Source organism: Pygocentrus nattereri, chromosome 22 (assembly GCF_015220715.1).
Source record: "Pygocentrus nattereri isolate fPygNat1 chromosome 22, fPygNat1.pri, whole genome shotgun sequence".
NCBI lineage: Eukaryota > Metazoa > Chordata > Actinopteri > Characiformes > Serrasalmidae > Pygocentrus > Pygocentrus nattereri.
The window spans coordinates 28,532,855-28,550,394 of NC_051232.1; the positions used below are offsets into that span (position 1 = coordinate 28,532,855).

The 17,540-nt window shown below is 42.0% G+C and overlaps 1 protein-coding gene across 1 annotated transcript in view; it reads left to right on the forward strand.

Annotated features, from left to right (window-relative positions):
* Positions 1 to 542: 542 nt before the first annotated feature.
* Positions 543 to 17,540, forward strand: part of rnf24 (ring finger protein 24) — a 35,595-nt gene continuing 18,597 nt past the window's right edge. Inside the window, exons 1-2 of the mRNA XM_017709477.2 lie at positions 543 to 914; positions 15,993 to 16,142. Coding sequence (XP_017564966.1) covers positions 16,000 to 16,142 — 143 coding nt within the window. The 5' untranslated portion in view covers positions 543 to 914; positions 15,993 to 15,999. The remainder of the gene's footprint in view (positions 915 to 15,992; positions 16,143 to 17,540) is intronic.

A 17,540-nucleotide genomic window follows, 5' to 3' on the forward strand; every position in this document is an offset into this window, starting at 1 on the left:
TTCAAAATATTCTTAATTCTGTGAGGTATACATATCAATGATACATTTAAGCAAAAAATTTGAAAATGTCAAAGTCCAATTTGAACCATTCTAGTGGAATGACCCATATACACTCTTGAAAAAGATGTTCCTTCAAGGGTTCTTTAGTTAAGACAGTTCTATATAGAACCGAGAAGCATGGTTGCATGAAAGAAGTTCTGCCATTGCTACAATGTGAGGCTTGTAACAATAGACGAACCCTTTTTGGTGCTATATAGAACCTTTTTCAAAAAGGCTTCTGTACTGCACGTACAGAACATTCTCCATCAATCTGACGAACCATTTCACCATGCACAGAGCAATTTTAGCATGAAATGGTTCTTGGAGTGTTCTCTATAAAGCCCACCGTCTTTACTGAAGAACCCCTGAACAGCCATCTTTCTTGGGAGTGATAGAGGTGGGGTGCAGATACAGCAGAGGCATTCAGATGCTCGGTGTGTCGCTGCACACTATGCACACGCCCCCTTACACCATCACACCCCACCCCACTCCATCATGCCCCCCTCGAGGGGAGGGAGGGCCGCGCTCGTGAGCTACGTGCACACTTGTTCTCATCATCCGCCAGAATCCAAACGGTCTCGTATCATGAAGCTCGGCGGCTGAGCTCCCTGCGCTCTGCCTCTTTCTCCACACACAGACTGAAGCCACATCGGACAGCCACGCTCCGTGTCGCCTGCTGAAGCCACCTGCTGGTTCCGCGATGCGTTCGCTCTCTCGTTTTGGTCGTTGAACGGTTGTTATACATAGAAACTCGTTGGTTGCTGCAGGACCGAGCTTTAACTCACAGAGAATCGTCCATCTCTTCGCGCCTGCTTTTAAACAGCCGCGTCTCGCTAACGTTGACTGAGGAGGGGAACCGAAAGCAACACAGCTCGGTAAGTCTTCCTTTCCTCGCTCTTCTAACCGACAACACGCTCCTTGTTATTAGATTATCATAAGCATGTAACGTTATGTACCTTCATTCACCAGCCGCTTGTTCGAATTTGCCCGTTCCACCTTAAATGGTGCAGCAGTTAGCGTTAACATGCATTCCCAGTTTACATTCTGAGTGAAATCTCCTTCACCATTTAAGGTGGAACGAGAAAATTCGAACAAGGTGAATAAGAAGCTGGTTTCAGTCTCATCCTCCGCGTTGCTTTCGTTTTCATTTAGTGATATTTTACCACCGTGAGCTGCTTTATTTAACGTCTTCCAGCTAACGTTAGCTTAGCTGTTTAACGTTAGGTTTTATGTTAGTTAGCGTTAGCTGACCTAGCCGTCCGTGCTAGCGATAACGTTAACGTCCAGAGAAGCCGTTTTCCAGGGCGCTCGAAGGAGCTCGAGTATCGGGAATTCTTCGGGCATAACGGTTCGTTTTGTTTGCTTTGGACTGTAGAAACGGACAAGAGCGCTTAAAATCACACTTTACTGGAACTGAGCAGCATATTTGACAGATCTACATCGCCGGAGAAGCACTGTTAGCCGTCTCGGCTCAGTCGCTGATGTGAAGGCGGTTATCGTTAGCTTGGGCTCGCTAATGATGACACGTTTATTAGATTATACGAATATGTTATGATTTCTACTGCTATTCTTATCAAACTCGTCTGTTCACGGCTACTATCCAGCATTTTTCACTCGTACCCTTTGCCTCGGCTGTAGATATTCATTCATGAGGCGTATGTTAGCTCAGTCACCCCGCCCTCCTCTTTAAACCCCCTTTTATTTCTGACAGAAGCGTTTTCAGCTCGAACTGAACAGGCACACCGCGCTATTTCCACACACACACACACACACACACACACACACACTGGACAGTGGCCGAGCTCCTAACTAGCTGGGCAGCAGCCCTGACCATGTAAACAGAGGTTTAGCGGTTAACCCTTTCACGCCACGACCTGAGTAAGAGAGAAGATGTGGCGGCTGGACTGTCTTGGACTGTCTTTGATGAGATCTTAAGTGTGGATTTTGGGCAGTCCCACAGATAGCAGCAAACCAGATATACAGACAGCAGCTTGAACATGACGTGATAAAACCACACAGCGTAGAGCAGGGATGGCGGCCTCCAGTCCTGGAGAGCCTGTGTCCAGCACAGGTTGCTGATTGTCTTACTCAAACGCATCTGATTCAACCGAGCAGCTGACTGCCAGGTTTAGTGGGCGAGTTAGACCAGGAAAATCACCAAACTGTGCTGGAAACCAACCCTCTAGGACTGGAGTCGGCCACCCCTTGCATCGACTTTGATGCCACCATTTAAGGCCAGTGAAGCACCATTCATCCCATTCATCTGTGGCCCTTTGATGCTCATTCAGTGCCACCAGTTGAATCCATTTGAAGCATCATTCATCCACGTCTGCGGTTGAAGTAAATAGTTCATTCATTTCAGGTTTGATTATTGCTTCACTCACACCAGAGTTTGGCATCCAGCCTTAATTGTTTTCAGTCCCTGGCCAATATTTCAGCCTCAGTCATGTGGGTGTTTGTTAGTCTCCTGACTGAACAGCATGTACAGTTGTACTCTCCTGCATCTGAGTACCCATTAAGAACAAATCAGAGACTCGTTACTGGGCACACTGTGTTTGCCGTCCAGGCTGCACGGTGACTGAAAGGGAAAAGAGCAGCCACCTGCGGTGAAGGGGTTCCAAAGTATTTTCCTCAAGGGGCCGCACTCAGAAACTATGAGCCTCGTAGCAAACTGTCAAAAGCAATTTGCCAACAAGCATGCGACCCCTTAGCCCCGCCACTTAATGCCCTCTTTGGTGGATGCTGTTGCTTAGATAGAATCAAACTAAGCTATGTCATTTATTAAGAGATATTATAGCAACAGTAGATGTCCAAGTACAGCGTTATACAAGGCAGTTCTACACCACAGAGAATACAGTGATGGCACACTAATAGGTGTTAAGCTTATGTGAACAAGCTAAAAAACAAAAAACAGTGAAAAAGTGAGCAGAAAAAGATCCGAATAGTTCTGTTCTGAGAGGCATTTGGAGGCAAATGGTCATGGGCTGGCATTTCCAGGCACCCCCGTGCACTTTATTGGATTATGTAATGTTTAGGCAGCCAAGATGTGAATCAGTCCTCATGCATTACTCTCCTCTCAGAGAGGATAAACTCGCCTTTAAGACATGGGAGGAAATCCGGGCCTTTCTGTATGAGCAGTGGAGAAAACTCCACTGGGTAGCATTGTGCCATGGCAGACTTGTTCAAGGTGAAGCACTCTGGTGAGTTCGTTGATTTCTGTCGTTTCTCTTTTTTTTTTATCATCTGACTTTTTTAATGCAGCATTTTGAATGCTGGAGGATTTAGCCAGCCTTGAAAAATGTCATTTAACAGCTAACTTTCTTTTAAGCATGGAAGTAACCCATGGTTTTGGAATAGTGTTTCTCCTCTGAGCTTCATACTTGTGTTTATGTTGTGAGGCTGTTGCACTTATTGTGCACATCCACAGAAAGCTCTGGTTCTTGTGACCCTCGTTCTTGGGTAATGCTTTGGAAAGGCACAGTTCCATCTGAGTCATAGTGCAAGCTTCACATGGTGAATCTGTGCACACATGACTTCCAGACCAGATGTGTCAATAACATCAGAACAGTTTAGCTTTAGGTTCCCTTTAGAATAGCCATTTAAACACTTGGCCTATTATTCTTATTATTTTTAATAATTGTTATTATTTATATTATTATTATTCATCTTTAGTATGTACAATTCAGTCATATTTAGACTATCTTTAGAACGTTCTTCAGTAACTACCATAAAACTAACATGTAAGTAATATCATCATGAGCGTGAGGACCTGACATATGGGCCCACACTTAGGCCTTTAGGATTTACAGAGTTAAAAGCAATAAATACTTTGGTCCTTTACCTGTCCCTCCTCAGATGAGACAGAATTTCTATTAAATTTCACAAGGTGGCTGTTTATCTAACTGTATTTACAGCAGTTTAATGCTTTTGAGGAGAGATCTGTTAAATATGCTTTGAGAAACGAGCTAAAGTGAGTAGATATTTGTAGTTTGCGTTTGTGTTTGTAATATTACAAAATAAATGAGTTCAGAACAGGCTGCATGTTCCACTTATGGACAGTCCATATGTGTAATCTCCACCCATTCTTAACAATGACTGATATTGTTATTATACAGTTATTTAAGAATGTAATACTATGGACCCTTGGATGCTTTTAGAAAACACCTACCTGCATTGTTAAAGCCCAGGTCTTCATCTGTGTTGTGAAATGTTGACAGTTTAAGGTAGCAGCCTTATGAAGGCCATAATGTCCAGTTAGTTTAATAAGATGATAATAATGACAAGACATTGTTGCTTCTTATGAAATTACTGACCCTGGTTTCTTATTAAAGGAAATACACTGTTGGATGATGTGTGGGGAAAACAGCTCATGCTTAGATTGATAAAGCCTGACGCTTCTGTTTACAAGCTCAAATATGATCTGTGGGCTCTGTTAGTTTGATAGTTCACTTTGTACAGTTGTTCACTTTGTACAGCACTGTTGGTTTTGCCTTGTGCTGCTGTGAATGGAGCTTGTAATTTCCTTTTTCTTTGAAAGACAAGCATGCTGATTTGCTTCTGGCCGCCCTTTGCCATTGCATGTGTCAAGCATGCAGTTATTTTCAGCAACCTTGTTTCATGAGGTCACATGAGCTGTATTTTGATCTGCTTAGAAACATGAGCAGGCTGTCCACTTTAAAAGAGGAGGGCCACGTCTATTTGTTGTTGCTTCATGAACTTTTGGTAGCATTTTATTTTAGGACATTATACACTGTGGCTGATTAAAACCTAAGTGTAGTGAATTATAGGTCTGTACGACCCAATGAGAGCCGCACTGTATGTGTTTCAAAACTGTGAGTTTAACAAATTGAGAATTTACTGATCATCGCTGTATTACTCTACTGTCATAATCAAAGTAAGAGGAAACCAAGGAAAGCTCTCGAAGTTCATCAGAGGAAGTTACAGTCAGGATTTTGTGCAACCCGAGTGCACTGATTAATCTCTGTCCTTTGGGTATTCTCTTCGGACAAATAACATAAGTATTCACCCGCTCTGACAAATTGTAGGTGATACTTTTTGATATTTTATAACAGTTATTGATAATTACAATTAGCCTATTGCTGTTGTCAGAAGAAAACCTCTTATCTCCAAAACGGTAACTTTACAGGAGAAGGAAAAAACCTCCTTTGCTTGTAATGTAAGTCAATGGAACCAAACTTTTTTCCAAATAATTTTGGGCCATTTCTCTTGGTCCATTTTTCATGAAATTTACAAACGATGTAAAGGCCAACAGGCATTTCTAAATTATGTTAAAAACTGAAAAATGACAAAAATGGAGATACAAGGTTTTCTTCCGACAGCAGCGATATGCTCATGTTGCCTTAATTGACTTATGGTATGGATAAAAGTGCTTTTTAAAGGCCAGCGTTGAGCTACTCCAGCAGCGAGGCCTGTGACAATGCAAAAGTCTTCTGCACAAATGGATATCTATGGCCAAATGAGGTTTGACTGAGATTGTCTGCTGAAAGTTAAAGTTTTAAAAGTTTCTGTATGAATAGAGTTTTTAGAAAGTGGAAACCAAAGCCGTGAGAAGTGTGTCTATAATCACGACTTGTTTGTGAGTGTAGGTGGTCTGAGAAAGGGTTAAGAGATTTCCATGTGTGGAATCTAGGCTGAGAAGAGAGACCATGGGGGAGAAGGGGGCAGTAGTCAAGACAGCTGCTTGTGCCACTTACATGGCTTGTTTGTGTCATCTTATGTTACCGTTGGTATCCAAAGACAAGCCTCTGGGAAGAAGTTATCCTTTGCTGATGTAAGGCCGTTCCCTCTCACCAAAACTCTGACAGCAGCAAAAACTACTCTAAGATTAGTTTAAAAAGACAGCTTTCGCCATCTCCAAAATAGGATGAAAACCTACTACATTTGTCCTATATCCTACATTTTTCTTTAATGTCCATGTATGGCATTTATATTTCTTAATAAAATAGCTGATTTTGTTACTGTATCTCTAACACCACTATATGTAAACGTCCTTTGTGTGTGCATTGATTGGCTTACCTGTATTGAACATTGGAAACACTCTTTATAACTTCAACAGGAATGAGCCGACTAAACAATAGGCTTAATATCTGTGCATTAAACTGGATTTCATGCCAATCACAAAAACAGGTCATTCAGAACAGGCGTTTGCATGTTATGGTGCACATATGTAAGACCTGGTCTGTACGCAGTGCGTTTTAAAACCTTAACAGTCTTTACATGCTTTATTTAAAATAAATGGGGAAAATGCCGTTTTCCACGATAAGTCCCTTATAGGCACTAGCATACACTTTAAAATACTCATTGCTGGTGTAATCACTTTTTATGGAAGTTGGGACATGTTTGTGTAATGCAAGATGTCTTTTGCACCACCACAGCTTCATATATTGCTCTGTCAGCCACCGCCCTCCATCCATCCGTCTGAAGGCTGCTCCCTCCTGGCCAGCTCAGCTCCTGGTTAAAGTGGATTAATTAGCTGCCAGAGCAACACCATTGCCCTGGATTAAAAGCTCCATTAATCCCGCTGCCCGCACACTGAGCCGTGCAGAGCCTCGATTGTGCTGGAGCTTCTGCTTAGGATTTTGACGGGAGTAGTGATGTTGTTGCATGCTAACATTATTTGCTCTGTGCTGGACCGAGATTAGGTTTAATATATCATTTATAGAGATAGAGGTGTGTATTTTTAAGATATCCATTTAAAAGGGTGATCTTTATCTGAATTATAAAAAGTTTAGATTTCAGATTATTGTTTATTAACTAACATTACGGGAATTGTACCATCAGTTATTTTCAGAGTATTTCTTAGACTGTGCAACTATGCAAATGTCCCAGTAAATTATATAATAAATTACAACCCTTGTAACTAGGCCTAATGCTTTACTAGCTAATATGCTGTACCTGATATGAGCCTGATATGCTGTACCTGTAAATATTTGCCCAGCCTCTTTGTCACCGACAAACAGTGTGGGAGTAGTTTCGCTTTGATGGTCGGCATTGACATTGAATTTGTTGAGTCGATGTGAAAGTGTCTGTGTAAGTGCAGCGGGACCTCAGGCTTAAGGGGAAAGTTTGGTGAATAGATTACAATGATATTGAAATCATCCTCAGAGTGTATTGCTACAGATGTTGATACAGCATCTGGTCCCTTGTGTCTTGACGAATTCCCCAACCTCTGCCTCATCTTAGAGGTATGCTGTGACCTACTTCCTCTGCAACTTGGCCCAAGTGCACAAGAAAACAGCTCACGTCTTCAGATATTTCAGAACCTGGGGTTCGGATCCTTCTGATTAGTTTTCTGCGAAAACAGAGCCACAGTGTTTCATTACAGAAGCAGACACTAAACCAAACAGACTTTTTTGCCCTGTGAGCGGAATAAGCAGCACAAAACGTGAGAATTCTTGTTTTTCTCTGCTCAGTCGGCTTGTAATAGTAAATGATTTCTAGCCCTCATGATTTACAGATTAGTGATGGTCACTGCCAATTCTGCTACAGTTCTCAAAAATAATCCTGTTTTAACGTCCAAGATGCCAGTTAAATAAAAGCCATTCAAATAGCCTCATGTATGGTTTCTATTAATCACAGCAAATACATGGGTATTTTTTACTGTCATCGTGGCAGCGGGCTAAGAGATGAATGAGGCTCAGGGACCCCCAATTTGGTGCCGACCTTTTGGCATATTAGGTTTCAGATGTGCAGGCGGCATGGTTGGGGCTGGGGCTGCCAGTGGAAATTTCCACTTCAGAATGAGGGAGCTGCCTTTGTTCTGCAACAGGGGCTCGCAACAAGTCCCTGGAAGTTGGCTCAGGCTGCTGTTGCGAAATAGTGCAAACAGTCAGCTTTTCTAGCACAAGAGAGAGAGACAGAGTGGGTGAGAGTGAGAAGAAAGCAAAAGAACGAAAAAATGAAATGGTGACAAAATTTATAACTGGAGTACAAAACTTTGAAGGCTTTTTTGTTTCTTTGAAGTGAGAACACGCGCTCGGGTTTTGTAGCAGACAGAAACTGAAAATAATGAAAATAGCAGATTTATTATGATTTCCAAATTCCAAAGCAGTGAGACGGTCTGTCAGTAACAGACGTAGACTTCTCTTTCAAACTGTTCTTTTTTTCGGTGCTTTTCTTTGACCGCAGGAAAAAGGGAATCTCACAAAATCTCACAAGTTATTCTCACAAGAAACATCCCCTCAGTTTCAGTCATCTGGAGGCTTGTGACTGGACTTACAGTTTTACACCCCAAAACACGACCTGGTCAACGGTTTGTGAGTTCCTGACTGCTAATGAGTGCTATTGATCATGCTGTCTATAGGACTTCTCTGGGTAAATGAAAGAAGTGGTGAATTGACTCAGTGTTTTGGTCTGTATGTCATGTTCAAGGTTTATTGACCTGTTGAGTGTAAACATCATAGATTTACATGACTTGGACAGGCCTTGGTGACAGCAGTCTTATTATGGGCATGTGAGTCATTAAACCCCACAGCCCTCCCATGGAAGATTACTGGAACGATCCTCTGACGGCTCTTCTTTCTATCTGGCAAGACTTCTTGGCTAAATATGCATTTTACTTCACGGTCAGAGAGAGGTTATGGGTTAGCCTTGTTGGGGCAAATGCAAAACTGGAATTATTATAAACTCTCCCGAAGTGAGGTGGTAACCATATGATGAGATTCGAAGCTGTACAGAAATTTGAGGCGTTATTGAGACGCATTCACCAACCGCTCTTAAGAAGAAATTTCTTCTTAACGCCCACTTAAGCAGTTTTTCCCACAAAGATTCCGGTATTCACCAGTGTTTTGCTATTTGGGATTTGCTCTTAGGTAGGAACACAATCTATGCACAGAGAAGAGCACAGTTCTGTGGTTTAAGAAGGTTTAGACCTTTCTCAAGAACAAATTCAAGAAGAACCTTAGGAAGATATGGATGAATGAGGCCCGATGCTTTTAAAGATGATTGTGATGGATATGATGGCTGCAAAGGCCGTGCATAGGCCTAGGTGAGCTGAGTGCATTTGAATATTCTTTAAGGAAACTTTCTCAGAAGATCATTAGATTTCCGCTAATGCAACAGCGATATGAGCCACATGTCTCTGTAAACCTCCCAGATGCTTTAAGGACCACTACCGTTGAGGCCTACACTTACGCAAGTCTTCGCATTTAGCAATGAGAAGTTAGATGTGGAGCTTTTCCATTGTAATATTTTTACTGTAAGATTAAGGTTTGTCCTTAACTCTTCGTGTACAGGTCACTTCTGATTCAATGATTTGTTGAGTGAAGGCAGAAAGTAGTTGCACACAAGATACCTTGAATAATAAGAAGGCTAAATACAGTTATGTACTGTTTACCGACTTTCAGCCTCTACAGCAGGAATTCTGTAAATTTGAGTGCGCTGACAGTGGTAGAGAACCTTTTAGTAAAGCAGTGAATGAAAAGGGTCATCGACCAATAGCAGCCTTAGGGGTCATAGCACTTAAGGTTGAACCATCCCCTGCTTGGTGTGATTGGGAAATATTCTGTGGCTGCCAGGCAGTGCAAAAGAGGCCCTTGTAAACCTGTGTGCTTATAGTCTGCCTGACTGCGCTTCCAATCAGGATCGACTAATGCAAACACTTTAGCTGTCAGAGCTGCCAGGGGGCTGTGACTACAGCATCGCATATCGCATTACCGCTTCCTTATGGGGGCTGCGTCACTAGGTCACTGCTATGAGTCAAGCATGAGTTGGAGATTTACATTGATACGAATGTAAAAAGCGTTGTGAAAGCACATGCATTTTGCCTTGTAATGTTTATTGTAGCTTGGGTTGAGCTATTCTGACTTATGCTGTTGATGACATTTCCCAGTTCCCCCAGCTTCTTTCACGAACTTTCCCAGTAGTCATGTGCTGTATCACAAGATTTTGTGGGACTTTTATAATGTGAAGATAACAAATAACGAAATCATTTGCTGCACATACGTTCAGGGAGGTTCCTGTGATTGCTGAGAAGAGCTACCAAAAAGATAAGAGTAAGGGAATGGCTTGAAATCCTCTGACGTTGTTTTAGGATGTTAGTGGGGATGGTACCCCTCTCAACAAGTCAGAACAAAAGTGCCTCGACCTCTTTGTTAAATCAAGGACATCAACCTGCCTTGTTTTTGTGTATTCCAGAATATTTTGCTTGTCCTTCTTTGGAATAATTCTGAATGTTCTCACGGGTTGGTTGGAGTTCACACCTCTCACAGAAGCCTGAGAGTCTAGGTGTTGTCTTCTCCCATGACTGTATACCTTGTGGGTAATTTTAGTAGCTCTTCAGTGCTTAGTGGTCCTTATATAATCCTCCCTAAGCAGGCTGTATGTGTTGAAAAGCTCCTTGTTTAGATTAAGTGTAACTACTTAGCTTGGTGCGCTAATTGGTTACCACACAGAGCAATGGAGACAATTCTGCCTGGTGCAAGTTTGGACTTTCTTCTGCTCTAGCAGGGACGAGTCTCATGTTTACTGGGCTAAGGTTCAGTATACGTTTTGTGTGCCTGCTCTTGCCTTGTCCTGGGTGTTTTTAACCACTCGCCTTCCTTTGTCTTGTGCAGGGGGGTTAATGAGGTTTTTCCTCTGTCTGGGTAAGCCATTGATTTTATCCCCACCACAGTAGCTTTGACATGTGGGATCTCCAGATAGGAATGTGACATTGCAGGTCCATATGCCCATTATGTAACACAGCAGAGAAAGGAGGGGGAGAGAGAGAGAGAGAGAAACAGTGGGGAAAATTGAGGACTGCAACATCAGTCTAGTAAATGTACCATTTTCCAGACTACGCCAGGTCGTCCACTCGCGGCATTTCTAAATGTTTTGGACTCAGGTGGCTTTTTTTCTTTTTTTCATGGCTATTTACTGTTATAAGGAAATAGTTCTGTACATTCTGTTTTTCCTTTCACCGCAAGGAACATCCAGTCATTCGTGCTTTATAGATGTATTGCGCTAAGTGTGCTCTTAGCCTTGCTCTATCTTTTTCTCCCTCCCATCTTTCTACCACTCTCTATCTCTGCTGCTTGCTTCGACCTTTCGGTGACCGGAGTGCGTTTTTAGGTATTACAGGAAGAGAAAAGTGTCAGATGGATTTTTGCTGAATTTTAGACAATCAGGGAAGCATCAATCTGCATAAATGCTAAGTGTTTAAGACTTAGTCAGAAGCAGTACAGCTGGGATGGAACATCAGATTGTAAATCAAATTGCTTGTTTTTGGTCTTGCATTGTTTTGATTAGATGTCTATTTTTTAATAATTCGGGACAACTAGAATGAGAAAAAAGATAATGTTTAAATGAAAGCTTCCTCTTCTGATTTGAACCCTAGGCTTGGGTGAAAGGGAGAGAACCACAGAGAGGACCAACCCACATCCTCAACTTGACAAATGCCCTTATAGAAAGACCATGAGAGAATGTGACTCAATACCCTATTGAAAGCGATCCCCCACTGATCCAACCATCAGTTCTGGAGTTGAAAAGAGAGGGAGAGGGAGACCGACGGCAGGAGGGAGAGACAGCAACCTATTGCTGAGAATCAAAGAATGAAAAGACAGGGAGAAAAAAGATGTTTCAGGGCTACTTCCGTCCTCTTCGGAGCTGAAGGCGCTGAGTGCAGCGTCTAGCTCAAAAGCAGCTTTGTGGTCTTGGTTGTTTGCCACAGTGGGATGTGGAGCTCACCGCTGCTCTCCTGCTCAACAAATTTTCATAGTAATGGGCAAAAGGTATCTGGGGGTTGACAGGTGTGTCATTTTACTTTGGCAGTCCAAAATCTCCTTCATGACCTCTCAAGCTTCTTCTCTGCCCACCACCACATAATAGCCATCTATTGGACTGACATGTGCCTGAAATGTTTAAGCAAATTGAAAGTGTGCAGTATTAATGTACTTCACATGAAAGGGAAGTATGACTGTTAGCCTACATTGAAGAGTTGTTAATGACTTGGCCCTGTGTCATAAACAAGGCAAGCATGTAAACCAGGAAAAAGATGCAGGAATTAGGTGGAAACATGATCGTTTATAACCCAGTGCCCTTTGGCGTAAATCCAAGTCAACATCAATCTGTTGATGATATAACTGAAGCATTGCCACCTTGCCAACACAGTCATTAAATCATAAAGAGTAGCTTAATCACTGTTATGCTGATGACATTCTTGCAATAAATCTCTCCCCCAGTTGCCTCGCCCTTGTTGGGGCTTTTTGAAGTTCATTATAGTAGTTGTGAGGCTGGCAGCTATTTTGGTAATGGCCCAAAAAAGTTGAGCTTTTGTCTTGTGACAATGGCCTTTTCTTTCTTCTCCACAAAGATGCCACATAAACAGGAAGGTCACCGTTGTTGATTCAGTGCTTAGACAGTACCACTGAGGCCTGCTATACTGCTGCATAGTGCGACAGCCCATTCAGTGCTGGTGTTCTATTATATCTCCTAAAGTGAAGCAGCCTCTGTGGTTTCTGGGACCCCTCTTTAGTCAGCCTTTAGAGATTTGCACAGATAAGGCATCCTCTAAAATCAGTCTTCTTCTTCTTCTTTTTCTTCTTCTTCTTATTTACTTCTGTCTCCTAGTCAGATGGGTTAGAATACTCAGTCTGACTCAAAACACTCAACTGGAAGTGTAACGCAAACCACCATCATCTGTGTAGCCCGGGAAAGCCCGGAGGTCTCATGTTGCCTGGCTGTCACTGACTGACAGCATGAAAAGTTGCAGAACAGGAGTGAGACCATAGTTATGTCATTGCCAGCTGGTGCATCCAAAGACCAGCTCAATGACAACTGAGATAATTTAACTAGAATAAAGCTCTGTTTTGAGGCCCTTTTATGTAGAACTTCAGCTCTTCTCCTTTCCATCCCTCAGACCACTGTCTCTTTTGAGTAGTGTGTCTGTATACGTGTCTAACAGGCTTGAGTGTCACAAATGTTCATTTTTAATTTTCAGATCAGAACTGAGACACTTTCATAAGTGGTCCTAGATTGGACACATACCCAATTTTGCCCCCGCAGCCTTGCTGAGAACAGCCAGAATGGAGTTCACGTGGGCTTTTTTTCACTGCACATGCATCATCATTCTGCATGTGGCAGTGGACCTTAATGTGAAGTTAGCACCAGTAATAATTAAGTGAATTATCTTTAAATTGAAGGCTTGTTCTGCCTTTTTAGTCATTTGCTGTTCATGGTGCACATGCTTTTGCACATGACACTACTGAGTTGGATGTGTGCAGGCTGTGTCAGCGTGCAGGTTTTTCGAATGAATGATAAATACAAGTGACCAACTCATGTAAATGTGATCCATGGAGTTAGAACTGGCTAGTTTTTATCTGCACAAAAGCTGTGCTAATTCTCCTGCTGGCTGGACAGGGGTTGGGGTTGGATCCACCAACCAGTGGCCACCACTGTTTACCACTGCATACCATGAGCCGGACGTTTTACACGTGAACTATTACGGCTGTTATGGCTGTGTGTGGGTGTGTGGAGGAGATCTGCCCCCAGCCCTCTGTTGTTTCTGTTACAGTGGGTTATTGCTGTATGGATGAGTTTACACTGCTCTGTCTATAAGCTAAGCTCGAGTGAAGTTTTAATGGGGGGAGAGGGGGCGTGTGCTGGTTGCGAAACGTTTTCCGGTATCAAAGGCCTTGAGCAGCTCAAGTTACTGGGCAGGGGGAAAGTCCCCTTGAGGTAGAAAAATGTGAGAAAGCACACAAAGGCATTCATTATAGCACAAAAATGTCCCTGATATGCACACTCTCACTACACACTCTCACTCTGTCTCACTCTCTCTCTCTATCTGTCTCATCTGCTTGTTCACACTTGTTCAGACATGTCCTCCTTGGATGCGTAAAACAGATCTTCACAGACCAGAGAAGTTTCTTTGATAAACAAACACCCACACATTGCAAGCATGTTAATTAACTGTTTCCATTTTCAGATTTTTCTAACACAAAGATTAGAATAAACCTCTAAATATTCTACACTGTTTCAAGGTTAGTACAAGAATTTAACCCACCTCCCAAGTGCAAACCAAATCTGAAATATTTTTTGGAAGCATATAGTTGCTGTTGGAATGAAATCTGATGTATTAATCTAGTGATGACTAACTTTTCTGGAGAAAAAAACTTATAATGGAAGTTAATGTAATTTTTTCCCATATATCCCATATAGCCGTTCCATTATGAAATACTCCCATTATGTAAAAAGCAAATGTTTTCAGATTATAAAAACAAAAAAATCTTCAAAGATCTTTTACTGTCAGTTTTCTCACGCATGCCTGCTTGTATGTGTTTGCTGGTATACTATATAGGCCTAGTACCACATATAATAAACATGTAGAGGTAAAGTCATTTGTGTCTGATGCTGCTAAAAAGATTCTAAACTTGAAACTTGAATTTGCAAGAGAATAGGCCAAAGTGAACCAAATCTCCAGAGATCAGTTACTGTAATGTGCTTTCTCTGTATAGGCCTAGTATGTATACCACAAGCCTGCTTACCAGGGGCGAAACATATCTGAGATATTTTTGAAAAGCATATTCACAAGAGGCAGGCCTGAGTGACGTGGTACCAAATCTCAGAAGATCAGTTAATTGTTAAGTGCTTTCTGGGTATAATAAGCATACAACACACATATGGTAAACGTATAGTGGAAGTAAATGCACTCTGTCCATTTCAAATGCTTCTAAAAGCAATGCTGCAATTAGGCTGTCAATATTCTTCAGTGTTTCGTTTTGAGACCAGAGATTTGAACCTACTTGCTCCATATCTGAGGTATTTTTAAAGTGCATATTCGCAAGAGGCCAAAGTGAGGCGGTATCAAATCTCCAAAGATCAGTTAACATCAATTTTCTCACAGACGGTGGCTTGTGCTTGCTGGATAATAGCTCCTGCAGGACCGATGTTCCCCAGCCCGCGCTGGCGAATTTACTCACTTAGTGGAAGCCTGATGCACCGTCTGGGCCTCCTCACACACACCCGCATGACAATAAGCGGCAGTCCGTATGCTCATTACTTCAGCAGGCTCCACTAGTGGTTGTTATGGAGACGGGCCAGAAGAGTTAACAGCAAGTGAGCTCTAACCACTTGCATATGTGAGACGTCTGCGAAGTGATTCATGTCCTGCTTGCTTGCAGGATAATGCTAGTTGGGACTTGCAGGGAAAAGGTAGCTTGGACTGACCTGCTTTGTCACCAATGTGATGGATGGGGCTTGGAAAGGGCATTCGCCCTCACGCCTCTGGGCTGACATTTAGACTCGCATTCTGTGAATCCCTTTTTGATGTCTCACCGTCTTCAATTTCTCTTTTTGCTGTCTAGGTTTACATTACAAGCCACATTACTGCTCATTTTTAGGGGTGGACAGTAGGGCAGTAATTATTGTTATTGTGAAAAATTATGTGACATTACATTTACAATATGCTCCCCTGAGCATGTGGTGAAAATCATAATGACTTAAATAGCATTGACTCAATGCATGTTTTATTACAAAGATATCATAATTAGTCACGTTTAATCACATTTAGTGCAGTAAATTTAAAAAAACTCAAATAAAGCTCATTGTATTGTAGTTTTTGAATGTATTTTATATTAAATGTGGAACTAATGATTGTTTTTTCTCTGTTCCAGTTTACAAACCTCAATATTGTGATACCGTGTATCGTGACAATGTGATTGTCGTTTGTGATTTTTTCAGTGTCTTTTGTGATTGTGGTATTTTTTACCTACCACCCACCTTCTGAACTTTTGCTCAGATCGTATCTTTCTGCTTTGGTGGTTCAAATTTGCGTTATTAAGTGGCCGACAATCTGCTTTTACCCTGAAAGGACCCACACGCACACCTTTTAATCATCATCGGCCTCTGAAGTTAGCATATCGGATACCAGATTCAAGCCAGATTCATGTCTCTGTAAATCTGTAATGTGAATGTAGCTTCTTACCCCTTCTTTTTACTCTTGTCCTCTCCACTAGGATATCCATGACCTTGGATTTCCAGCACTACAGTTTCAGAATGCCGAATATAGGGTTTCAGAACCTCCCCCTCAATATCTACATTGTTGTCTTTGGGACTGCCATCTTTGTGTTCATCCTCAGCCTTCTCTTCTGCTGCTATCTGATTCGGTAAGCATACAGAACTCTTCTCTCTGACTCCTGAACATCATGTATTGAGTCATCTCAATGCAAAATGCCATACAGCTGCACAGCATGGCCAATTTAGCTGTACGTCTCCTTCAAGGAGGGTAAGAAATGTGGGGCATTTTGGCTAGCACTGCATTCCTTGGTTCATTTGCCATGTCTGCAGTTTTTACATCACTAGCACAAGTACTAATGAATACAAAGTGGCCAAGGGTTCAAGAATGCTGAATCCACATTCTTTGTATTAGATGAAATTTGGAAGGCAGCACAGAAGCAAGACGTCCGTAATGACCTACTGGCTTTTGAGATCTAGTGTGCAGTGTAAACTACCTATAAAAACAGACTCAGTAAACAGTGTAAACGTCAACTAATGACTGGTTTTCCAGCGGAGATTTCCACAGTAAAACTACATTTGTGCATACATCAAATATTCAGAAAGACATGAACATTGTTGATTCACAAATGACAGATTCTTCCTATACCAGCTGAAAAATGCTGACAAGCCTTAACTTTCTGAGTCACCTCAGACGGGGCAAAGTCGAGGTCTTGTAGCCCTCCCTACAACAAATTTCATCCTGCAGAAAATGAGGAGGAAAGAAAAAAGAGAGGGGAATGGGAGGTGGAGGCAGAAAGAAACCTGCATTAGAGGACAGAAAAGGCTGACAGATGGTGCTGCCTGGGAGGACATCTCTTTCATGTGCACACCGGGTAGAGAGAGAGAGGCTCTTTTATCACGTTTACTTTGAAGGCTGTAGCGACTTTGAATGGCGCAGTCATACCTTAATCATTAGCCCACCGCTCAATAAGGCAGCAGAAACGAGTGAGTAGCCACCTTGAATTCTGCAATGAGCATGCTTTTTTTAGTAAACACAGAAATAACACCGTTTGAAAACTGACAGCATCTTCATGAGTGGTATATTAGAGACTAACCATGTAATGTGCCAACATTTGTGCCAACAACAAAGTACTCACTCTACTACATGCTCTTGAAAGTGCTTCTTTGGTTTAAACCATTGGATCCATTTAGCTTATACCATCAGGCCGCATGCAAATGAGCCGAGGAGTGGTCAGCTAGCAGCACACTGGAAAATGAATAAATAAAGTCTCAAGCCCCTGATTAAAACATCATTTCACATCTGGCTGCAGCCATATGGCATTTAAAACATTTGGTGAATGTGGATGTTGTTTTTCATTTATATCTGATCATATTTGTCACAAAGAGTGAGAAGGTAAAACAGCACAGTTTGGAGAAGCTTGTACAAACTCCTGACTTGATAATCTGAAATGTGCCAAGCAAAACCCACCTGTAAAACTTCTCTTTTCTTTAATCTGGCTTGTGTTGCTTGCTTAAAAGTGTACGCAAAGCCATTTAGTAGCACAGTT